Source organism: Rana temporaria, chromosome 1 (genome assembly GCF_905171775.1).
Source record: "Rana temporaria chromosome 1, aRanTem1.1, whole genome shotgun sequence".
Taxonomy (NCBI): Eukaryota; Metazoa; Chordata; class Amphibia; order Anura; family Ranidae; genus Rana; species Rana temporaria.
The window spans coordinates 238,749,731-238,776,042 of NC_053489.1; the positions used below are offsets into that span (position 1 = coordinate 238,749,731).

Here is a 26,312-nt window from a genome sequence, read left to right on the forward strand (position 1 = left end):
GTCCCAGATGCATTCTTCCAGGGGACAGACACTGCTACAGCTGGAATCGGCAGCTGGAAGGGGAGGTGGTTCCCCCATGCAACAGGCCTCCCTGCCTAAAATGGCGCTGGGAAGCTGTGACACGCCAGCAGGGAGAGGCCAGGATCTAGAGACTGCTCTACATGGCCCGGGGAATATGATTTCAGTGCAGGCTGTGGTCCACAGGGATCCTTTTTCCTCACAGTCCCAGGATGGAACTCCCTCCCCATGCTCAGATATTGACAATGTGCCTACTCATTCTCCCTTGCTAGACTCCCCTAATAAAACATTGCTAGTGTTTGCTGACTCCCCTGCTTCGTCCACGGATAGACAGATGGCTGAGCTCGCTGAGCTGTCATTCAGCCAGGATAGTACTGGTCATTCACTGCCCTTAGCCCCTGCTCAGGCTTCATCATACTCTGGGGACGCGGTGCTCCTGGCCAAGTTTTCAGCTCTTTTACAACAGGAATTAACAAAAGCCTGCACAATGATAACTTCAGGGATAAAGTCTGACTTTCAGGACATTGGAGTGAGGTTGGATAGCATTGAAACCAAAATGGATGGTACGGTCAAGCGGGTTAATCAAAACTCTAAGATGATCACTTCGTTACAAGATCAATTAGATGATGCTAACGCAAAAATCGAAGATTTAGAGAACAGATCCCGGAGATACAATTTCCGGGTGCGGGGTCTCCCGGAAACTGTGGTAGACTTAGAGAACACTATCCACGCCTTGATGACACAATTGATCCCAGATATCTTGCCTCATCAGTTAGAACTGGACAGAGTGCACCGCGCCCTGACGGCCCCCAGGCCTGACGGCCTACCACGCGATGTCATAGTCAAACCACACTACTACAGGATCAAGGAGAGAGTGATGTTGGAGGCCAGGCAGATGGGTAATATTACGCTCATGGAACATCCGGTTCAGATCTTTGCGGACATCTCCCAATCAACAATTCAGAAGAGAAGAACGCTTAAACCCCTCTTGAGTCATCTCATCAATCGCCATATCAAGTACCGATGGTCGTTCCCGTTCAAACTGTCGTTTTCATACAAGGGTAGATCCCACTCTTTCAACTCGTTCCAATCGGGGGAGGCGCTGCTCCAAGAATTGGGACTGATATCCATGGATCCCCAGACTCCCACCAGCGCGTCTGGAGGGGGGGACAGGCCGATCTCCCCGTTATGGTCCCAACAGGGCCGTTCCAGAGCCAGAAAGCCCCCCTTGAACACTTGAATCTTGGGCATAGTTGGTGTCTAACTCTATTCTTCCTGTTGTCCCGTTTTGCCCTTTACAGGTTTGCGGGATGAATCCCTCCAACAGTGAGGGTTACGAAAGTTAAAGTTGTATGGTTCTCATGCTGTTCATGCTTATCCTCTAGTTAATTTTATATTTTTACTATACAGATATAATTATGCACACTGTTTATATTTAGAGAGGATCTGTTCCCGAATGGGAATTACAATTTTTTATTTTAGTTTTTTTTAGTTTTTACTTCCTCCTATAGGAAATATCTAGTTTGACTGACTGGTACCACCTGTCCGTCTAGATTGGAGTATACAAAGGGCCGAGGTGGTATCGCATGCCACGTTTTGTGAACTTGTCTCTCCTCTCCGAGTAGAGGTAACTTCACCCAAGTTAACGGGTGTTTCTACACCCCCCGAATACACACTGATTAGCGGTGTGTCAATGGAGGGGAGGGGGGAAATATTTTTTTCCCCCTCCTTTCCATTCTTTTTGATTATTTTGATGTTTTTGTTCATTTTTCTTTTTCTCCGTTTTTTCTCCCGGACAAAACTGTTATTAAACCGGTTTAGGATAGCCTGTGATAGGATGAATACATGCCGGATTTTTCTATGTCTTTTCCTCTATAACCTGATCTTTCTCTTCTCTTCTCGAGTTCACTTCTCTGTTGGTGCATCCCCCTCCCGAACTGAGATGCAACTACAAAGCCCGGAGCGTATCGGGCCTGAATCCTCGAAGCTTCAAAACCGTGAGTACAGACTGCCGAATCACCATGGCTGACGGGCCGCCTGTCAAATACACCATTCTTACACATAATGTGCAGGGTATCAATTCCCCCACTAAAAGAGCGAAGGCCTTCCAGCAATATCACAAGATGGGGGTGGATATTTTGCTCCTACAGGAGACACATTTTTCTAAGATTTCTGCCCCTAGATATTTAAATGCGAGATACACAACGGTGTATTCGTCTAATGGCCCTGATAAGAAACGGGGGGTTGCTATTTGTTTTGCCAAGAAGGTCCCATTCACGCCTACCACTGTACTTAGAGATAAGGAGGGTAGATATGTCATGGTGGTGGGGAAAATTAACGAGAGCGAGGTCACCTTCCTGTCGTACTATGCTCCTAATACGGGTCAACTAACTTTCTTTCGCACCATGCTGGAGATCATAATGCCCCATGTGGCGGGCCATGTGATCCTCGGAGGTGATAGCAACACGTCGCTAGATCGGGTTCTTGATAAATCGAACTCTGAGAAAGGGACTTTAAAACACGCCTCTAGGCTGAGTGGGGCACTGGCGCGTCTTCTACATAGTTACGATCTGATAGATGTATGGAGAGATGCTCACCCAACTGATAGGGACTTTACACACTACTCTCATGTACACAGGACATATTCGCGCATAGACCATGTGTTCACGTTCTCTCCCCTGCTTTCGTTCGTCTCGTCTGCAAAGATACTCCCAATGGCATGGTCGGATCATTCTTCGGTTCAAGTGGTGCTAACTGATCTTTGGGCTAAATCAAGCCCACCGTCGTGGCGTATGAACGAGTCACTGCTTAACGATCCGATCTTTGAGGGAGAAATTGAGCGGGCGATACAAAACTATTTTAGAGAAAATTTGTCTTCAGTCTCCTCCCCGGTGACGCTATGGGCGGCCCATAAGGCCACAATTCGGGGCACGTTTATACAGCTTGCCAGTAAGGTTAAGAGGGAGCGTGAACACATGATATGTCAACAGGATGAAGAGTTGCGGCGCATCTTGCGCGAGCAAAAATCTAACCCACACCTCGATTTTAGATCTCAAATTGATGAAGCGCGTACAGCCCTGAATTTGAGTCTTACTACAAAGGCGGAGAAATATCTACGGTGGTCGCGCCATAGATTTTACTCCTTGGGGGACAAACCGAATAAATTGTTGGCAAGAAAACTAACACCTAGGCCGTTTAATCCCGCTCTCCCTAAATTACGTCTGGGGACTGGTCAAGTCACCCAGAACCCCCACAAAATACTACAAGAGTTTTCGTCGTTTTTCTCCAAACTATATAAATCTTCGGGTGATTTTAATCAAAATCAGGCAGAGGCATTTTTGCGAGATATACCCATCCCCAAGTTAACCAAAGACCATGTAGATCTAATGGAGGAAGAATTTACTATAGAGGAAACTGTGGCAGCCATTAAATCCCTGAACCCTTCTAAATCGCCTGGTCCGGATGGGTTTACTGGACACTATTACCGTAAATATACTGAAATCCTAGCGCCGCGCCTTTGTGCCTTTTTCAATGGGTTGCGAAAAGGGCTCCCTCTCCCGTCACAGGAGAATAGGGCGTTCATACATGTCATCCCTAAGCCTAATAAGGACCATAGTGATTGCACAAACTATCGCCCAATTTCACTGATCAATGTGGATCTTAAATTACTGACAAAAATACTGGCCACTCGTGTTAACTCGTTTCTAGCTCGATATATCCACCCGGACCAGGTGGGGTTTGTACCACACAGACAGGCCTCAGATCAGACTAGGAGAATTATTGACATCATTTCCGCGATAAACTCGGGCTGGGATGGCGGCGGACGGAGGGGAGCTCTACTGCTCTCGTTAGACCTGCAAAAAGCGTTTGATTCCCTGTCTTGGGACTATCTTTTTTATATACTAGGACGATACGGGTTTGGTACAAGATTCCTGACAACACTCCAAACGATATACAGCGCCCCTATTGCAAACTTGCTGGTCAAGGGTTATAAGTCTCGGGACATTTCTATAAATAGGGGTACCCGACAAGGTTGCCCGCTATCTCCTTTGTTGTTCATCCTGGCTTTGGAGCCCTTGGCGACCAAGATTAGAATACATCCTGATATATTAGGGGTTGGTTGTGGAGGGCGGGAGCACAAATGTGCGCTGTTCGCAGACGACATGTTGATGCTCCTCTCCTCCCCGGTCTCCTCACTGCCTACTTTAAACGCGGTGCTGGGACATTTTGCGGCATTTACAGGTTTACGGGTCAATCATTCCAAATCCCAGGCTCTTAGCATTTCTTTACAACCCCATGTAGTACGTGCTCTGCGCGGACACTACTCTTTTAGTTGGCAGGAAGAGGCACTCCCTTATCTGGGTATTTACTTAACTCCAACCCTTACTACGTTGTATCAGAAGAACTATCCCCCATTGTTTCGAAAGTTGCTGGAGGACCTTCAAAGGTGGTCAAACAAACCCCCGTCGTGGTTCGGCAGGCTGTATTCGGTCAAGATGACCATTTTACCAAAGGTGTTATACCTTTTCAGGACCCTCCCAATAGCTGTAGTTGGGGCGGACCTCAAGAGGTTTCAGGCTAAATTACTTGAGTACATATGGGACCATAAAAGGCCTAGGGTGAACAAGAAGACACTATACTCTCCTAAATCGGGTGGCGGTTTAGGTATGCCGGACCTTCTAAAATATTTCCATTCAGCTCAAATGGCCCAGTTGATCCGATTTCATACTGGTCGGTCCAGGCCGCTCTGGATGGGGTTGGAGTCCTCTCTGAACCCAGACAGAGAGGTCAGCCACCTTATGTGGCTGAGGGGACGGGATAGACCATCCATGATGTGCCCGTCGTTGTCGTTTTCCCTGGGCCTCTGGGATCGCTTGTCAAAAACTTACAGATTCAAGTCGCCACACACCCCGATGGCGCCCTTATTTCACAATCCCCTGTTCACCCCGGGTCTCCGTCCCCAGGACTTCTCCTGGTGGACCAATAAGGGTTTATTGAGGATAGCGGATCTGTGCGATCATAAGGGAGCTTTGTCAAAAACGGTTCTGCAGGAGAAATACGGTCTTCCGAAGTCTGAATACTTTAGGTATGCTCAAATTGCGCATTTTCTAGAGTCTTTAAATCGCACTTCTGATCTTACTACATCTACGGCTATGGAACAACTCTGCAGAACCTTTGACAAACACTCCGGTCACATATCATTGATCTATGGACTGCTGTCTTCCGGTACCCAAAAAATGGCCTATATGACTAAGTGGGAACAGGATATTGGTATGGAGCTGGACATGGCGGACTGGAGTAAGCTGATACAGGGAGCCTCTAAGTCATATATCAACACCTCTATAATAGAGGCTAATTATAAAGTACTATTACGTTGGTATATGGTACCTGCACGCATTGCTAGCTTTGTCCCGGGGGCGTCTCCGCGGTGCTTCAGAGGGTGCAGTGCAGATGGTACTATGTATCACATTTGGTGGACGTGCCAAAGGGTGAGACGATTTTGGATACGCACTTATAATTTTATCTACTCTCTAACCCAGGTGAATCTTGTTAAGTCGCCTCTCCATGCACTGCTGGGACGCCCGGTAGAGGGAACAACAAAACACTTGAGAAAACTGATAGCTTTTATCTTTGTGGCAGCTAGAATAACCATTGCCAAGTCTTGGAGGTCCCCCACTGTCCCATTTTGTCTACTTAAGTCTAAATTGTCTTGGATTATGGTGAACGAGAGGATGTCAGCCATACTGAACGACAGAGTAGCGGTTTTTGACAGGGTGTGGGACCCTTGGATCTCTTATCTCACGACAGTACATTGATCTGTGCCAATGAACGGGTTTATTCTATTCTGATACCTCCCTCTCGCCGCCGAGGTAGGGATGCACCATCCTCCCCCCCTTTTTTTTCCTCTTTCTTCTTCTCTTTTCTTCTTTTCCTTCCTTTTCCTCTTTATCTTTCTTACTTCTCTTTCCTCTCCTTCTTATACATTTATAAAGCTGTTTCCCATGGTTAATATATTGAATCAGCTTTAACTGACTGTTACTTGTTGACCCCATGGGTCTAGATATTGCCTCAAATTACAGACCCGGGGCAGGGTCTAAGTTATCCGTCCTGATAGATGATTGCAGTAGGAGTACTAAAAGTTGAGTTAATGATCTACTTGTGACCTGCAAAATTTGTATCTATGCTAGTCCTCTGAATAGAGGCTATGATCGTTTCTCCCCCTCCCCCTCTCTTTTTTATTTCTGTACACCTTATTTTTTTTGTCTTGAAAATTTAATAAAAACTATTGGAAACGAAAGAGAAAGAGAAAGAGAAAGAGAGAGAGAAAGAGAGAGAGAGACATGCTAAAATGTATCATAAGGGGTTTTAATACTGCAAAGGACTCGGGAGTGCTAAATTTCCATGGGTTTAGAGGCACACATTTCTTGCCTTACCTTGGGTGCCGACAACCCAACGCTAAGAAAATAATTTTAGGGGTCCCCACAACTTTCATCAAGGGGTCACGGCAGTAGAGAGGTTGAGAATCACTGGCATAAAGCCTTCTATGGGAAAATGTCCACATAGAAAGACATTATTTTTGGATTTGAAATAAACAAAAAAAACATTTGGTACATTTTCCTCTGTTAGGTCCCACTGCAGGTATAGGAAATGCCTGTTGATCTAACTTCTTTACTGCCCAACACCTCCCCCTCCTTTTCCATAAAGCTTTCTTATTTACATATTCTGCACTCCCTCCCCTCTTTCACAAGCTGTATACCATTTGTCCACCTTGCTTTGCCATCCTGTGAAAAGGTTCCCAGAAGGAAGATCAGCAGAAGCTTTTGGTGCATCTGAACTCAAAAGTAAACATTGAAAGTAAAACTAAAAGCGCAACACAGAATTGCTGCCAAGGTTTTTTGTTTGGCATATTTTTTAGGGAGATTTTCCTTCACTTGCTTTCCAACAGCCAAAACAGGAAGTGAGAGGATCCAGAACGGATGTCCCCTTTAGAAGATTTGCCCTCTATTCCAGATGTGATGACACCCCAAAAGTTTGGATTTTCTTTCACTTTCAGGAATCAGTCAACACGACAAACAGAACAGGACATACATATAGGGTGATTCCCCCTACTAGGGCCACAAACAGCAATAAAAAAACAGAAATACTGATGTTCAAACAAAATTCCCCCTGGCATTTCTGTCTGCGGCCATCTTGAGTAAGGGCAAATGATTTTGACATTTACTTCCTGGAGTCCATCTGCCCTTAGCTCAGGCATGGGCTGAGCACCATCGTGGGATGCTTAACATCATTTGCCTAGGCATGGAAACCAGAAAGTAATTGAAGAAATGCAAAAAAATAAAATACATTTTTTAAAGCAAATAAATATGATATACTGAAATAGTCAGTGCTGATTGAGAGAGTGAAGTTCCACTATGAGTTCTTTCCTAACAAAACCAATAGCTTTCAACAGCAATCAATGCCAGTGTGTTCTTATTGGTTATTTAAAGATAGATCTTACTTTCCAGGAATTTTACATCACTATGTGCTTTGCCTACCACTGTTGATAGCCAGGTTTTGCTTTTTCCCACAAACTAGAATTTTTTTTTTTTTAGAAACATCTAGTGCTGAAGAAAAGATGCAATTGAGATAAAAAAGGGCAACCGTCGCGGCCTTTCAATGAAATTACAGTACAATGAATTAAGAACAAAGGTGTTTCCATCAGCACAGAATATAAAATCACACAAAATCTTCCTTCCTGTCCAACTAAATCCCCTACACAGACACCACAAATCTGAATATTTTATAAATACTATTAGGCTAGGGGGGAGTCTATGTATTATTAAAGGCAGACTGGAGAAGTAGGAATGTCACGAGTACCACCGCTAAGAACAGGTGCCTCATAAATAATGCACATGGCTGGAATGGCTTGATGCCGGCAGTTCAATTATATATGATGGGCTGCAGCACTGACAGAGGCACATGTGCGTGCGTGCGTGCATACATGCTCACTACTAGTGTTTGCAAGTCCATCTTTGTAACACAAACTACTTTCACTACTCACCACCCTGTCAGGATTCTTCTCAAAATGCCTCTTTAAGAAACAGGTACACATTTGCTGGTTTCATTTAAAACAAACTGTACCAATAACACCGCTTCATTTGTAAAATATTCAAGAATTCTTTTGCAGCTGCGTGTCTGTGCCTAAATCAAACAATTTGGGGGAGAATTACTAGAACTGGTTCACACAGAACCTTGATACCGTGCACCAGTTTAAAGTTAGAGTTGCACCATTAATAGTTTAAGCCGTTCTATGCTCAGAGTTGTAAAAAAAAAAAAAAAATCTGGCAAATGTTTATCAACATTCCTCAGCTCTGAGAGATGGAGAAGAGAAGAGATACAATTGTATATTTTGGTTCTTTTAGATCAAAGAGATAAACTTCTGTCTGTAAATGAGGTCAGTTTAACCACTTAAAGACTAAAACCCCTTTCACACGGGGGTTATTCAGGCACTTTTGGGCTAAAAATATCGCCTGTAAAGCGCCTGAAAAACACCTCCCCTGCAGCCCCAGTGTGAGAGTCCGAGTGCTTTCACAATGGGGCGGTGCGCTTGCAGGACGTTAGAAAAGGTCCTGCAAGCAGCATATTTTGGGCAGGGGAGGTGCGGTGTATACACCGCTCCTCCACTACCCCTGCCATTAGAATAAAACGGGCACTGCTCCCGAAACGCCTGCAAAGCACTTCGGCAACGGTGCTTTGCGGACACTTTTACCCCTTTATTTGGCCGCTATCAGGGGTTAAAAGCACCCCGCTAGCACCCGAAAAGTCCCGCTAAAACTAGTGGCACTTTACCGCTGATGCCCTCACCGCCCCAGTGGTGCACCCAGAGATGAATGCTCTGAATGCAAACAGTCTAGTACTGAGCATTTGTCAATGTGATGAAGAGACTCGCTAAACAACAGGGAGGCTCAGGATGCAGGGGAGGGGGCAAACTCAACTTTTTAAAATTTCTGCATACATTAGAATGCACATTTTAGTCCTGAAAATTAGTTAGCTCCCTCCGAAAATATTATACATTTTCCCAAAAGTGGAGAGTCTGAAGAATAAAATGGTGCTAGTTGCAATCACGATATTAGTGCAGCTCTTTATCAATCCCATATTTTCAGTAAAGATATAACAACATTTTTAGTGCACACAGACACAATATATTACTCAATTTTTGGTAAAGTATAAAAAGAGGTTGTGTCAGGTAAATCAATACCAAACATGTCAAGCCTTAAACCAGCACATGCCCACCGATACAGTGACAAAAGTACTACAGAACCACATTTTTTTTTCCTCAGGACTTCACTGAAGCCAATTAAAAATCATGCTTGATTAGCTTCTTTCCTGGCCATAGCGGCAAGGAGAATGACAGAACTGAGGTCCGGTTCACACCACATGCAGGCCAGTGCAGGTTTTTCTGCATCAGAAACGCATGGATAGTACGTTATATCAGGGGTTGACAAATTTGCTTGGAATCTAGGAGCCAGGTAAAAAAGTTAGGAGCCAGAAAACGCGCCCCGTCCCGACGAGCTTGCGCGCAGAAGCGAACACATACGTGAGCAGCGCCCGCATATGTAAACGGTGTTCAAACCACACATGAGGTATTGCTGCGATTGGTAGAGCGAGAGCAATAATTCTAGCGCTAGTCCTCCTCTGTAACTCAAAACATGCAACCTGTAGATTTATTTTAAACATCGCCTATGAAGATTTTAAAGGGTAAAAGTTTGTCGGCATTCCACGAGCGGACGCAATTTTGAAGCGTGACATGTTGGGTATGAATTTACTCGGCGTAACATTATCTTTCATAATATAAAAAAAAATGGGGATAACTTTACTGGTGTCTTATTTTTTAATGAAAAAAAGTGTAATTTTTTCACAAAAAAGTGCGCTTGCAAGACCGCCTTGCGCAAATACGGCGTGACAGAAAGTATTGCAACGATCGCCATTTTATTCTCTAGGGTGTTAGGATAAAAAATATATATAATGTTTGGGGGTTCTAATTAGAGGGAAGAAGATGGCAGTGAAAATAGTGAAAAACAACATTAGAATTGCTGTTTAACTTGTAATGTTTAACTTGTAATACCAACGGCCACCACCAGATGGCGCCAGCTCACATCTGGTGGTAATAACTTGTAATACCAACGGCTCACCACCAGATGGCCCCAGCTCACAAAAAAAAAAAAAAAAGTTTTTTTTTTTTTTTTTTGCCCCCTTCCAATTCAAGTCGCCAGGACCCTATTTCTAGTCGCCATGGCGACCTGGCGCCCGGGATTTGTCGAGCCCTGCGTTATATGGTTTCCAATGGCACAGTTGACACCAGTGCAGTCAGTTCCAGTGCATTCCAATTCCAGGAGAACATGCTGCATTTTTTCTGCACTGAAACGCAGTAAAATGTACCAAAAACACAATGGAATGCACATGTCCCCATTTAAGGTAAAGAAGAAGAAAAAAAATAAAAAATAAAAAGGAGAGAAAAATGCAATAGAAAGCATAAAAAAACGCATGCAGAAAAGCATCTGGAACGCATCTGAACTGCGTTTCTATGGTGTGAACTGGCCCTGAAGCAAAAGTGAGAAAATTCTTGTCAGCTGATAAAATGTACACACACTCCCCGCTGCTAAAGTCAGGCGTGTGTGTGATTGCGGTCACTGCTGCCAATGTAAGCCTTACATCGATGGCAGTGAAAGTATGCCAACATAGGCATACTGCGTATTTGGACACCACTGTTCCAGGTTGGCGATTAAGCCAAAAAAAAAAAAAAAAAAAGACACCTTCTTTATTCCTATCCTGGAAGAGCCTGTTGGACAATTATTTGATGAGTATTCTGGAGGGATGAGGGTCCAGAAAGAAGGTCTTCTAGAGCCTTGTACAGGCAGTCCCCAGGTTACAAACAAGTTGTTTTTATACCAATTAAACTATTTTACTATTTATCCTACCACGTGTTTTGTGCCTCTCTCAAAGTCCCAAAAACCCCCTTCTTTTTCCAGGTTACAAACAAGGTGTTGTAGATTTGTTCTAAAGTTGAATTTGTATGCAAGTTGGAACAGGTACATTTTTGTATTTCTTTAATTAACTCCAGCCAAAAAAAAATATATATTTTATGTTTTTTGAATAGCATAGGGAAGGGCTAACACCACTGTGCCCCTGTTCAGAAGATTTTACCTCCTTTTCTGTCCCTGTAACAAATGGATTTTTAAAAATGTGGGTTGTTGTAGAAACAAAGATTGGCAATAAAGCTTCAGTGGAGATGCCCTTTTCCCATGATAACTCGAAGGCCTCGTACACACAATAGGTTAACCAGAGGACAACGGTCTTTTGCAGAGGCACATTGCGGGCGGTATTACAGCGGTTTCCCATTGATTTCAATGGGAAGGCGCGGTATATGAGCGGTAAACACCCCGCTCCTATACCGCTCCAAAGATGCGGCTAGCAGGACTTTTTGAGCGGTCCTGCTACCGCACCGCTTCAGTGTGAAAGCCTTCGGGCTTTCACATTGAAGCCTGCAGGGCAAGATTTATTCATGCGGTATAGCAGCGCTATTTTTAGCGCTGTACCGCATGAATAACGCCTCAATGTGAAAGGGGCCTAACTATCTGTCAAGTTAAATCTTTCAGGAGAGGTTCTAAAATGTACTGTGTATATGAAGCTTTAAAATCAAATAAATTGTATAGATAAAAAAAAAAAAGTGTAAATAACTGTTTAAGCCTCGACATACAAGCACAAACACACAGGATCATAAACGATGATTGCCCGATAGATACAGATATCTATTGAAAATCGCCCCCGAAGTCACCAAAAGTAGTGCAGGAACTATTTTTGTGAATTGGTGCGGCGCCACAAAGTCATTGTCGCACCGATTCAGCCGGTGCTATTGCCGGCAATAGCCACCGATTTGGCATATCTAATCGCATTTCAAATAGGCCCGATGTGAACGTGGGCTCAAAGGAATCATTTTTGGGCTTCTACTTACAAGTTAACTCCAAACTGATGAGCTGTAAAGGGTTTTCAAAGCATTGCCTTTGGAAATGTGGGGTATCTTAGTATGTTGCTGTTTCGTGAATGCAACCAATTATAAGTCTAGCATATTTAGAATTATTTTACTCAAATTAGTCTCATCTTTTATATTTTACAAAGTTTGTCGAGTGCACAAAAAATAAATGTGTTTTCCTTTACAGGAAGCTTTACAGGAAGTATATGCTGTAAATTTTCAACTGCTATCATTTTCTTCTAAGGGTCCTCTGCTTTCAGAAAGCATAAAAATGTATTGGTGCATTTTTATATAAAAGGCCTCATTCACACTGGCATTTAGCACCAGTGCATGAGGCTCCAGCGTTAAGCTGTGGGCAGGGAGCAGGGGTGCACCACCCTCTAGTACTGCTGCAGCAGCCTGTCCAATTCTATGAGAGAAGGACAGCTCACAGGGCTAGACAGTACACCTAGCAGTAATTCGATTTAGGGTAGTGTGCACCCAGGGACCAATGCTTGGAATGCAAACTGTATGCAGTCTAAGAATTTGTCCCTGGGTCCATACTATAGTAAACGTAAGTATCGCAAGGTACATCATCCGGCCACAGCAGCTGTCAGCCTCTCACAGCATTTGACAAGCTGCTGAAGTGAGGCTGGATGGTGTGATGAGGCCATAAAAGTGCAATTTACTTTATGCAAAAATGTCTCCAGCAGCAAAAAAGGTTAAAACCAAGCACTAGGCAAATAAAAATGAACACCTCTGTAATCATTAAGGACTCATTCACACCATATGCACTGGGATGCATTTGTCAATGCATTCCCAACACATGGGCATGATTCCCAATGAGTGCAGTTCCCACCAGAGTGCTGAATTGCTATTCTTTGAGCTGAAAGTACAACATGCTGTATTTTTCTGAAGGGCAACACATATCAAAGACAAGGCAAAACATCTAGATTGCTCTAGGTTTGGCTGTTCTGATGAGACATACACCACATGCTGGCAATAGCAGTCTGTCACAAGGCTGTGCAACAAAAAAATGGAGAGCAGCAAAGACTGGTTGGAAACAGATAATCTTGCACTAGATTTACCAGTTTAACGCTTTACAATACAAGGTATTAGCAATACAAGGATAAGCAGCAACCTCTCATGCAGGTTGAGTTGCAGGAGCTTCCTTTTTATGAGAATAGTCACTCTGCCATAGAAAGAATGCAAGAGGTGGCCCTTCTAACTGACCTCCGATTATTCTGGAGAGACAGTGACAACAAGATCTTTAAGTGGCAATGTATGGTAATCAGCAATGGCAGCCTAACACTCCAGAGACAACAATGCACTTCTGTATACTGCAATCTGACCCTGCCCGGACACACCCCCAGGCACTGATTGGCTGGGCAAGGTATTCAGCAGCTGCAGCCAGACACTCCACAAAAGCAATGATTAAAGAGTAGCATAAGCACAAGCGTATACAAAGAGTATTTTGTCACCCAAAGGAGAAAGGATCTTTAATTTAAAAAATAAAAAAGTAAGGGCTCAATCACATGGACGGACAGCACGCTTTAAAAAGATTACACGGAAGCATCAAGGCCATAGCAATGAAAAAAAAAAAAGACTAGAGACAGGCTGCCATGTCTGCTTGTAGGGGGCAAATGGATCAGTATAATGGATTTCTAGTCTTGGAATGTGTGATGCACCCAAACAAACGGAGGGGTGAGCTACAACATAGTGTAAACTGTGTAAACAGAGGACCAGGAACTGGGAATCTAGGAAGCAGATGGTTAGGAACTATTTTCCCAAGGGCGTGGGGCCTGGAGACAATTTGCCCGATCCACCTGGCAATGGCTGAAATGAGAAGCAGGATGCCCTCTACGTGGACCCCCACAGGCTGGACAAAGAGGTTTGTGAATACAAACTGTGGCTGCCATGTAGGCTTCAACAGCCTTGACCACATCCAAGCAATGAAATACAAATTTTCTTGTCATGTTTTGGAGCAGGACAAAAATACAAGTTAGGCTTACCGGTAACTTGTTTTCCAGAAGTCTTTCAGGACAGCACCTTGAGATATCATGATCCTCCCACTCCATCAGGAAACACCTTCTTTCATCCTTTTAAAAAGGAGGCCCCTCCTTGCACTCCTCAGTTGTTATAGAGAAAACCTCCGGCCCCGGCTGGAACACACAAGCATATATGTTAGTCACAGCATAGTACATCACAAACAAATAGGGCGGGTCGTTGCTGTCCTGAAAGACTTCTGGAAAACAAGTTACCGGTAAGCCTAACTTGTATTTTCCCGAGGCGTCTTTCAGGACAGCACCTTGAGAGGACCACAGAGACTTACTACCTTAGGGCGGGACGACAGCTTGTAGGACCTTCCTGCCAAAAGCCTGATCACTAGCTGAGGCGAGGTCCAACCTATAGTGTCGCACGAACGTGTGGAAACTTGACCACGTCGCTGCCCTGCAGATTTGCTCCGGCGTGGCACCAGCTCTTTCTGCCCAGGAAGTTGCGAGAGCTCTGGTCGAATGGGCACGGATACCTTCTGGCGGAGTCAGGCCTGACTGTAAATAAGCCTCCCTGATAGCCAGCTTCAGCCATCTAGCTAGTGTTCCCCTAGATGCCTGCTGACCCCTTTTGTTACCCCCAAAAAGGACAAATAAAGAATCCGAGCGTCTAAACGGGTTTGTTATTTCTAAATAATACAACAAGACCCGTTTGACATCCAACATATGAAAAAAATAATTCTTTTTCACCCGAAGGGTTAGAACAAAAAGTGGGAAGTACAATGTCCTGTACACGATTACTGTTAGAAGCCACTTTGGGCAAAAACTTAGGGTCAGTTTTAAGCACTACCCTATCTGAAAATATACATAAATAAGGCTCCTTCACTGACAGGGCCTGCAACTCGCTGATCCTACGTGCTGAGGTAATAGCGATTAAAAATAAAGTTTTAAAGGTAAGGTTCCTAACTGAAGCTTCCCCTAAGGGTTCAAAAGGCTTGCTTGCCAAAGATCTCAAGACCACTGAGAGTTCCCACTTTGGGAAACCCTTTAACTTTGGTGGTCTAGACCTCAAAAGAGATCTAAAAAACCTCACCACCAATGGTTCTGTGGCTACAGATCTTTCCAAAAAAAACTGAAAGTGCGGATACCTGTACCTTAAGGGTGCTAACAGCTAAGCCCTTATCAGCCCCCTCCTGTAAAAATTCCAGGATAGATTTTAGTTCCCTAGGGTCCTGACTCGAAGAGCTACACCAAGAGGAAAAAACTTTCCAAACCTTGGTGTAAATGGCTCGGGTTACCTTCTTCCTGCTGTTGAGTAAGGTGGAAACCAAGCGGTCGGAGAACCCCTTTCCACTCAGGATTTCCCTTTCAGAAGCCACGCGGTTAAGGACAGCCGTGCCACATCTGGGTGAGAAATTGGACCCTGAACTAGGAGGTCCTGCCTGAGGGGCAGGTGCCAGTAAGGCCTGGTTGACAAGGCTAGAAGCGTTGCAAACCATGCCCTCTTGGGCCAGAATGGGGCGATGAGAATGACTGGCACACTTTCTCTCTGAACTTTCCTCAGAACTAGGGGAATCAGCTGAAACGGGGGAAAGGCAAAGCAGAGGCGGAAATCCCAGGGATGCGACAGAGCGTCTACCCCTAGGGACCCATCCCCCCGACTCAGCGAAAAGTATTTCCCTACCTGGGAGTTCTCCCTTGAGGCAAACAAGTCTACCTCTGGGAGACCCCACCTGCTGGTGATCTCTGAGAAGACCTCCGCATTCAGGGACCACTCTGACTCCCGAATCTGGTGTCTGCTTAAGAAATCCGCCACCGTATTGAGGGACCCCTTTAGGTGTAGGGCTGACAAGGAGAGTAAATTGCTCTCTACCCAGGAGAGAATCTCTGTGGCCAGGGACAGAAGAGAAGGGCTTCTTGTACCCCCCTGCCTGTTCAAGTATGCTACTGTTGTAGCGTTGTCCGATAGGACCTGAACATGATGGCCTCTGAGACGTGGAGCAAACTCCACTAGTGCCAGGGCCACCGTCTTTAGTTCCCTCCAATTTGAGGAACGCAGGGCTTCCTCCCTTGACCACATCCCCTGTGAAAATTTCTCTTCTAGGTGCGCTCCCCATCCCCAGGCGCTGGCATCCGTGGTGAGCCTTAGTCCCACGGGGAAGGACCACTCCAGACCCTCTGCAAGCACTCGCTGGTTTTTCCACCAGTAAAGGGATCTTACTACCCGGGCCGGAATTTTTACCCGGGTGTCCAGAGAACTGGTTTTCCGATCCCATGTCTTTAAAAGAAAAGCCTGCAGGGGCCTGAAATGTAACCTCGCCCAATGGACCGCCGGCATGGTGGAGGTCAAAATTCCTAGGGATGCCATTACCTGCCTGACCGTTAAAGACTGATGGGACTGAAGCAACCGAACAGTGTCCAAGACCTTGGATGCTTTTTCTGGGGGGAGAAAAATTCTCTGGTTCCGCGAATCCACCTGGTATCCCAGAAAACGAATCTCTTGAGAAGGAACCAAGGCGGATTTTTGAAGGTTTAAAATCCATCCTAGGGATTCCAAATGGGTTCGTGCCAGAGAAAGATCCCTCAACAATTTTTCCTCTGAGGGGGCAAAGAAGAGGAGGTCGTCCAAGTAAGGGATGACCGCTATTCCTTGTAGTCGTAGCGGGGCTAAGGCTTCGGCCAGCACCTTCGTAAAGATCCGAGGTGATGACGACAGCCCGAAGGGGAGGGCCCTGTACTGGAAGTGCTGAACTTGACCCCCCATCTCTACCGCCAGTCTGAGAAACGTCTGGGACTGAGGGGAGATAGGTACGTGAAGGTACGCATCCCTCAGGTCTATCGACGCCATGTAGCAATCTGGTGTCAGTAGATTCCGGATTGAGAATATTGAATCCATTTTGAATCTCCTGTACAGGACACATTTGTTTAAGGGCTTTAAGTTTAATATCAGCCTGAACTTCCCCGTAGGTTTCCTTACTAGGAATACATGGGAATAGAACCCTCTGCCCTGTTCTACTAGGGGAACCCTGACCAATACCCCCTGCTGTTGAAGTTCCAACAACGAGGACTTTAGTGCGAAGTACTTCACTGGATCCCTTGGGGCCTGGGTGACCAGAAATCTCTTTGGCGGGGTTTCTGAGAATTCTATAGCGTAACCCTGAGCTAGAGTGGTCAGTATGTACTGGTTGTTTGATACAGCTGACCACTGCGGAAGGAACCCCTGTAACCTCCCGCCTACCCTCAGGGTCGAGTCATTGCGGCTTATTGGCCGGCGCAGGAGGATGGAAAAGGACTCCCTTTCCTTTACCTTTCTGCGCTGCCCAGTTCCTTTTACCTTGTGGTCTTTTCCCCTTATCCTGCTGCTTAAAGGTCCGAAAAAAACGCTTGGGAGGGGGGTTCTTATTTTTGACCGGGAAGGCCTTTTTCTTGTCGGCCGTCCTGTCCAGGATACTATCCAGTTCAGGGCCGAAGAGAAGATCCCCAGAGAACGGGATTCCACACAGCTTGCTTTTGGAGGCTGTGTCACCAGGCCAGGTCTTGAGCCATAAAGCCCTTCTGGCTGAGTTGGCTAAAGCAGCGGATCTAGCGGACATTTTTATCGCCTCGGCCGAGGCATCTGCCATATAGGCTACGGCTGCAGAAATGGTAGAAAAAGAGTCCAAAATGTCCTGTTTTGGGGAGTCTGCCTCAATATGAGCTTTGAGTTTGTCTAACCAGAACTCTAAGTTGCGTGCCACACAGGTGGTAGCCATGGCAGGCTTGAGGTTAACCATAATAGACTGCCAGGCTTTTTTAAGGAGAAGATCCATTCGCTTATCCATCGGGTCCTTCAGGATCCCCATATCCTCAAAGGATAAATCTGTGGACCTAGACACCTGGGAAAAAGCTGCGTCGAGTTTAGGACTTTTGTTCCACACGACTGATGGATCTTCTCCAAAGGGAAACCTCCTTTTGTGGGATTTTGAAAAAAATGGTTTCTTTTCTGGATCCTGCCATTCTCGCAAGATTGTTTCGGAGATGACCGGGTGAACTGGAAATGTACGCCCCTTGGGCTCGCAGAGACCGGCATACATGCGATCGTGCAGGCTTAGGTCCCTCTTTTCCTCACTGAGACCTAAAGTGGCATAAATAGCCCTGAGGAGGCCATCCACATCCTCCAGGGACAGTTTAAATTTTGAGGGAGACTCTATTTCTTCCTCATTTTCTGAGTCCTCACTAGAGGGGGCCTGAGGCTGACTCTTCCTGGACCCCTCGTTATCAGAGGGCCTAGGGGCCCACCCTGTCTCCTGAGAAGACTGACGTGGAGGGCTGAGAAATGGTGACAGGAGCTAATGACTCTCTCATAGTCTGAAAAGTGGCCAAAAGCTCATCTTTGACAGAAGCCATCAATTCCTCTCTGACCGAGGCTGACTCCTTCTGTACTAAGGCTGCTATACATGCCTTACACCATGGCTTCTTCCAACTTTCCCCCATTTTCTCCTTACAAGAAGGGCATCTCTTTTTTTCAGGTTTGACCTAAAAAATGGAACAGGGAGAGAAGAAAAAAATATATAGGGGGATCCAGCATGAGACCCGGTCTCAATAAACAAACATGACCCCCCCCCTCACCTAGGTGCACTTAGGAACAAAAGGTGTCCACCCGTGCCCTGACAGGCCCCCATGCCACTGGAGGGAAAAAAGTGAAGAGACCGAGAGAGAAATCACAAAAAGGAGAGAACCCTCACCCCTGGGGAAAAACAGACTTACGTTGCTGCTTCCCGCCGAGGTCCTGCTGGTGCCCGTGCCTGTCTCCACCGCTGATGCATCTGCAGTCTCCATCGCAGGAATCGGCGTTTTCTGTGGCATCCACGGCGCTTCCCGGACTCCAATAGCGCCGCTGCGCCGGACCAGGAAGCGGAAGTAGGCTCCAGCGTCCGCCCTACCTCTCCTCCTGGCGCGCCGGAAATGACGCGCCTCTCCGGCGACCAGGCTACGCCAAAATGGCGACGCCCCGCAAAAAAACGAGGCACCTCACGATCGCCGAAGGCTGGCTCCACTGAACACCGGGAGAGAGAGGAGCCCGACTACCATCACCGCCGCTCGGGTGGTACGGGAGAGCGGACAGTCCCTGAAAAAAAGGTAAGAGGAAAGGTCCGTTTTTTTCAGGCAGCACCTGAGACATCAGACCCTTCCCAAGAAGATGCTCCCTCCGGAGGAGGAAACACAAAAACTGAGGAGTGCAAGGAGGGGCCTCCTTTTTAAAAGGATGAAAGAAGGTGTTTCCTGATGGAGTGGGATGATCATGATATCTCAAGGTGCTGTCCTGAAAGACGCCTCGGGAAAAAAGTACAATGCCCTCAAACCCACTAAGGTAGGAATAATGGTTTTCATCTTACAACCAGTTTGTCCTTGTGCAAAACATAAAAAGGTTCTTTACAGGAATAAGCTGTCAACTCAAAAACACATCTAACAGATGTAATAGCTACCAGGAAGGCAGGCTTACAAGTGAGGTGTTCCAAAATAATATCTCTGACTGGGTCAAAGGGAGGTCTCTGATGTACAGACACAGCACCAGGTTGAGATCCCAAGGTGGCACAGCAAGTCAAATTGGGCAATTTATATGAGCAACTCCATGAAGAAAGATCTTGATTGGAGATTGCAAGGCAAGGGGTTTCTGGAAGATAATGGATAAAGCAGAAACTTGTACTTGAAGGGTACCCGGGGCGTGATGCAGTTCAAGACCAGACTGAAAACAAAATAAAAAGCATGAATAACAGTAATGCCGCGTACACACGATCGGTTCGTCTGATGAAAGCGGTCTGATGGACCGTTTTCATCAGACGAACCGATTGTGTGTGGCCCCATCGCTTTTTTATCCATCGGTGAAAAAACTAGGAACGTGTTTTAAAATGATCTGATGGTTAAAAAAACGATAGAAAAAAAACGATCGTTTGTGGGCACGTCCATCGGTTAAAAATCCATGCATGCTCAGAATCAAGTCGACGCATGCTCGGAAGCATTGAACTTCATTATTCTCAGCACGTCGTTGTGTTTTACGTCACCACGTTCTGACACGATCGGTTTTTTAACTGATGGTGTTTAGGCAAGACTGATGAAAGTCAGCTTCATCGGATATCTGATGAAAAAATCCATCAGACCGTTTTCATCGGATGAACCGATCGTGTGTACAGGGCATTAGAAATACCTATCCTTTAGGACTTTTCTTCATGCTGTAAAAAAAACCAGACACGGGTCTGTTTGGGAGAGACCAAGGGTCATCTGTCAGAATTCTAAGTAGGTTTGTGTACCACAATCTTTTGGGCGAGTTTGATACAAGAATAATCACTGGGACCCTTTCCTGCTCCACCTTGCGCAGCAGCCAAAGGATCTTCATTGGAGGGAAAGCATAAACCAGCTTGAAATAAGTCCAAGAAACCATCAGAACATTAACTGCAAAGGCTGAAAGATCCCTGGTCTTGGCTACAAATTTGATCAACTTATCATTGAACCTAGAAACCAGGATATTCACATCTAGTTTTCCCCATCTTTGACAGATTTACAAAGATCTCTGGATGTAAAGCCTACTTTCCCTGGTCTAGACATTGATGGCTTAGGAACTCCAACTATTAATTCTCCACTGCAGGCATGTGGACAGCCGAGAAATGGAATGCAAGTTTCTGCCAAGGCGTGTTTTAAACTTGTTTCACCAAGGGCAGCATGATTTCTTCTGCCCCTTTGACTGTTTATGTAAGCAACTGCAGTGGTACTGTCTGACTGTATCCTGGCTGGGCGACCTTAAAAAAAAGAGAGGTATATATTGATGGCTCTCAGTTCCAGATTGTTACAAAGTTCATAGTCGAGTAAAGATACCAATCCATCCAGTTCAACCTCTGAAAGTGTGTTGATGGAAAGTTTTGACTTCTGTTGGGACCATGAACACTGGACAGTCAGGGTGTAAACTCTGCCCAAGCCTATTAGGTTGGCATTCGTTATGACCATCTTCCAGGATATGTGAAGGAAAGACTTCCCCCAACTTCCCGCAGGACTGAAGATCCAGCATGTTTGATCAGCTTTTGCTTCCCTCACCAGTTCACAAGTCACTCTCCTCTTACTCCCCATTTGTCAGACTACCATTCTTCATACTGCGTTCATTCTATGGCATCTCTGCCAATAGCTGTATCTGAACTCCTTTTCTTAATGTACTCTCCCAATTTCCCCCTCTTCGAGTGTATTCCCTCCCTTGTCATTTCCTGTACATCTCCTCTCCCTTAAAATATTCAACCAACGTCTTCCCTTTCCTACACCACCGACTTCCCTGAACCTTTATAATAATGCGTTGTTTTCCCAATATCTTCCAACTCTGATATTTGCTTGCAGCATCTCTCTTACTCTTCTCACCTCAACACCTTGGCACAGCACTGTCAAATTGCTTAGTACCTGAATGGACACACATTTGCCCATTCTAAGAAAACAATAGATATCTTAAACAAGACCCAACATTATATAATGCAAACATTTCAGAAAGAGTAACTAAAAATCATCAGCGCAAGATGCCAACAATAAAAAAAAAACAAGGCTTATTTACTTACAGGAGAGCTCATGATGTATCACATCAACAAGATTTGGCTCATCTCCCCACCAGAAGACCCACAGCTCTTTGCAGTCTTTGCATTCAGGCCTGACATCACGTCTCCATACACACAGCAGGTTGGCCTGCAAGCAACGGATGAAACTCAGAAGAATGGGGTCGTCTTGGGCTGGAGCAGAGATGATTGGGCTGCAGTCGCCATGACCCTGGAAATTGTAGCGACGCCATTTGATACCAGTTAATTCAGCCTATAAAAGAGAAGCATAATAAAATGTAAAAACTTGAGAAGCTTCCTTACAAAAATAGAAGATTATATACATTACATACAGATGTGTAATCATATAACTTGGTACAAAAAAAAAAAAAAGGTTTATCATCATGCATTTGATTTATTGTACCAGGGTATTAAAATTGACATACTAGTCTTCAATAATCTGAAAACCAGAAAAACTAAATTCTACACAAACACACAATAAACTGACAGCGCAAGCAAACAATACATGATGTTGATGAGGTTACTGGAAATATTTTACCACACATTAACAAAACATTTAGTCTTGACCTAGCCATTGCATGTGTATTGCATTACATCACAATGCATGGTAACTTATTACACAGCGTTGTGGGGTGGCATAAAAAAAAAATAAAAAAAATAAAAAACGTACTTTGGTGCGATTTAGATGAATGGGCTGATGCATGACATATTATGAATTCTTAATTTATAGGTTATCGAACGCAGACGTACATGGGAAACAGGTCATGATGCAAGCTGTATAATGAATTTCCATCAAAACATCTAGAAAACCACAGCTTATAATTTCCAAGTAATTGTACTGTTGGTTGGGGATAGAAAACAATTAGGTATGCATCACATAGGAATAAAAGCCAGAATATAGGAAAGTCAAAAAGTATAAACCAAATAATCCGGTAACCAGGGAAAGCAATGGAGGGATACTTTTCAGGTCTCTGCAGTTAGGAATGATAGTAGATGTGTGAAATATGCCAAGTGAACCCGTCATGCATAATGAAAGGATTTATTAAGGACTCATTTACACTATGTGCAGTGACTGGATAAATGCAGGTCACCCCTAAGGCACATGGTAAACAACCGTTTTCTATGTGCTCCAGTTACACTGTAAAGCTGGTGTGATCTGCGGTGTGTTGTAGTGCGAAAAAATGCCAAAACATCTGTGTTTTCCCGCACCGCATTTCACAGTACAGCAGCTCGATACACCATGCTGCTGTGCAAAAACATGAATGAACGGTCACCATGTGACCATTCATATAACATTGGAGAAAAAGAAGGAGAAAAAAAAGCAAAAAAGGTAAAAACACAGACCTTGCTTTTACAGTGCGAGTTATAGTATGAACCTAGCCTAAAAACACCTTTTTCCCCTCATCTGTCAATTCATCACCTGTCACGTGTACTCCAACATTCTTAACTCTGCACCACTGATCCAAAGATCGCTCAACTTTTGATTTATATGTACTAGGCCAGAATGTATGATACCTTTAGATCAATGCTTCATTTACAGTTGAAGCACTCTCATCTGACTATCCATAGAAGAGAAAGTGGGCTGTGTCTGTTCTGCATAAATGGAGCAGACACAGACCAGCCCATATGCCTGCTCAGCAGGGATCAGTGGACAGATTTCCCACTGAGCAAGCCAACTCCTAGATGAGCCTGCGCTGTGTGGAAGGGGCCTTTTGGACACAGAGCTGGCTCTGGAGCAAGCACATGAGTGCTCCCCTAGCAGCTTGCTAAGGGGGCACTGGGGAGGGGGAGGAGTCAGAAGCATTGGTGCAGGATCTGAGCTAAGGAGGATCGGGGGTGCTCTGTGCAAAACCATAAAAAATGTTTGTTTTTAAATCTGAATGTTTACAAATCACTTTAAGCAATAAGGCCCCTTTCACATGTGCAGACCGTTCAGATCCACCTGTCAGATAAATATGCAACCAAGATACGACGGCGTAGGAGACTTACGCCGGACGTATATTAGCAAGATTTAAGCGTATCTCAGTTTAAAAATACGCTTAAGGCTGCATTCACACCTCCACGTATATACGCCTGAAGCGCGAATTTCCATTGCTGTCTATGAGATGGTTCACATCTCACGCCGAACGCCGAAACGTTGTACGCCTGCCGCCTGAAAACAAGTTCCGGACCCTTTTTTTCAGGCGGCTTTCGGCGTTCGGCATAGACCGCAATGGAAATAATTTGTGGGAAAAAAAAAAGTTAAACAAATCACAGCAAAATACGCCGCATAACAGTGTGAATGCAGCCTAAAGATACGACGGCGCGGATTCGGACTATCTGGTGATACGCCGTCGTAAGTGTTTCTGAATCTAGCCAATTGTTATTCAAAACACACACACACACACACACACACTATATGGGAAAAAAATCGATTTGATTCAAAAATCGAGTTGGTAGGTCAAATAGATTCATATTTAAAAAATAAAAATAAAAAATAAAAAAATCCACAGGACCAGTGCTAGAGTCCTCCTGCTACCGGGTGCGGACCCTCACAACTGACCCTCCTGCCTTGGTGACCTCCCTGGGGTGTGCAGGGGAGAAGTCAATCCACTGCGATCCTGGGAAAAGGCTGCGAGGCCGGACGCCATAGACTAGGCTGAAGCTGCGGCATTGCCCAAGAATCGTAAATCGATTTTTTTTTTTTTTTTTTATGGGAAAAAAATAAAAAAATAAAAATCGCCCAGCTATTATATATATATATATATATATATATATATATATATATATATATATATATATATATATATATATATATATATATATATATATATATATATATATATACACACATATATATATACACATATACACATATACACACACACACACACACACACAATTAGTATCTTGCCTGGTTCAAAGAGACAGGATAGACAGAGACATAGAACTTTATCCTAATTTGGTAAAGTTAAAAAACAGAATTTATTCCACAAATCTGCAAAGCAACAAAAAATCCGTCCTTCTACAGAAAATGTGGACCTCCTTGGAACAAGATATATACATATATATGAGAACAAAATTGTAAAATAGGACAGAATGAAACCATGAGCTGGGAAAGCCCAAGAGAGAAGAGTTAATTGGAAGTGCAGATTTGAAAGAATGCAGTTCAGCAGCTTGCTTGGGGCAAGGAAGTTTCTGCATTCCTTAAAGGGACATTCATCCAATATGAACATCCTAGAATTTTCAAATATAGGTTTAGAAACTTCCCCGAATATAAAGTTTTCATGCTTTCTAAATGGCCAACTGTACTTGGCAATAAAAATACAGCAGAGCCCACACCCAAAAACGTAGTCACCTCAAGGAGCTCAAATGCAGACAACACCCTCGTCTCTTGCACTGCCAGATCTATAAAGAAATAAGCACTGTTTTGATCAGAGATCTATTTGGGATCACTTCTGCTCTGATATATGTATTTTTTCCCGGAAGACAAAGAAAAATGAAAAAGGACCACCTAAGTTCTCCTTATTTTCCCTTATTAATTTATTTTTTTAATATTGTAATTGTATAGTTAGGCTACAGTGGAATCTACAGCACCATTTATGGAGGTTTATGGTTTCAATGTAGTATTCAGCTTGCATATGGTCACTGTGGAGAGAGAGAGAGAGAGAGAGAGAGAGAGAGAGAGAGAGAGAGAGAGAGAGAGAGAGAGAGAGAGAGAGAGAGAGAGAGAGAGAGAGAGAGAGAGAGAGAGAGAGAGAGAGAGAGAGAGAGAGAGAGAGAGAGAGAGAGAGAGAGAGAGAGAGAGAGAGAGAGAGAGAGAGAGAGAGAGAGAGAGAGAGAGAGAGAGAGAGAGAGAGAGAGAGAGAGAGAGAGAGAGACGGTCCGCCAGTCATTTTTGACGGCGGACCTGAACGGCCGCTCCATGCATCCCTATGGAGCGTCGGATGTCAGCGGACACATGTCCGCTGACATCCGACCCTATCCGATAAAAACAGACGTATGGGGGCACGTCCCCATCCGTCCATGGCGGATCGAATCGAGTAAGATCTGATGAAAATGGACATGCTGTCCGTTTTCATCAGATCACTCCAAAGGAGACAGCGGTGCCCGACAAGCCCCTCCCCGCTCAGTGAGCAGAGAGGAGCTTGTCATCCGTCGGCTAAGCGGAGATCTGTGGACTGATCTCCCGCTGAGCTGACGGGAGCAGTCGGACTCTGTAGCAACGGAGTCCGCCTCCTTCGAATGAGGCCTAAGAGTAACGCTGAAGGGCAATTATCAAACTTACAAGTACAGTAAAATCTTGGATTGTGAGCAGAATTTGTTTCAAAAACATGCTTGTAATCCAAAACACTCTTATATCAAAGCAAATTTTCCCAGAAGAAATAATGGAAACTCCAATGATTCGTTCCACAACCATTTATTCATAAGTCCTTTGGTTTAAAGTCCATATAAAAAGATCAAAAGACCATAGCAATGTGATCGGTTGTGTAACCATAAAATGTCCATCCACAAATGGAAGGCAAATGGAAGCCTCCACGAGGGGATTAGAAGCAAAATCCAGCAGGAGCAACAGAGTATAAAAGAGAAGAGAGGCGCCTCTAAGTGTAGCAATATGGTTACATTTACTGAAGGTATAACATTAAGCAACTCAGCTTTTGTTGTTCATTTAATAAAAGACAACCTGTACGGTTTTTGGAGTACGGCCATCCATCCTTCATTCAACCTTTATGCTTACCTAGTGCACCGCCAGCACCCTTGGAATCCTGT

At 44.7% G+C, this 26,312-nt stretch overlaps 1 protein-coding gene across 1 annotated transcript in view; it reads right to left on the reverse strand.

Annotated features, from left to right (window-relative positions):
- Nucleotides 1-26,312, reverse strand: part of MED13L (mediator complex subunit 13L) — a 191,541-nt gene that overhangs the window by 121,618 nt on the left and 43,611 nt on the right. Inside the window, exon 2 of the mRNA XM_040351918.1 lies at nt 21,570-21,816. Coding sequence (XP_040207852.1) covers nt 21,570-21,816 — 247 coding nt within the window. The remainder of the gene's footprint in view (nt 1-21,569; nt 21,817-26,312) is intronic.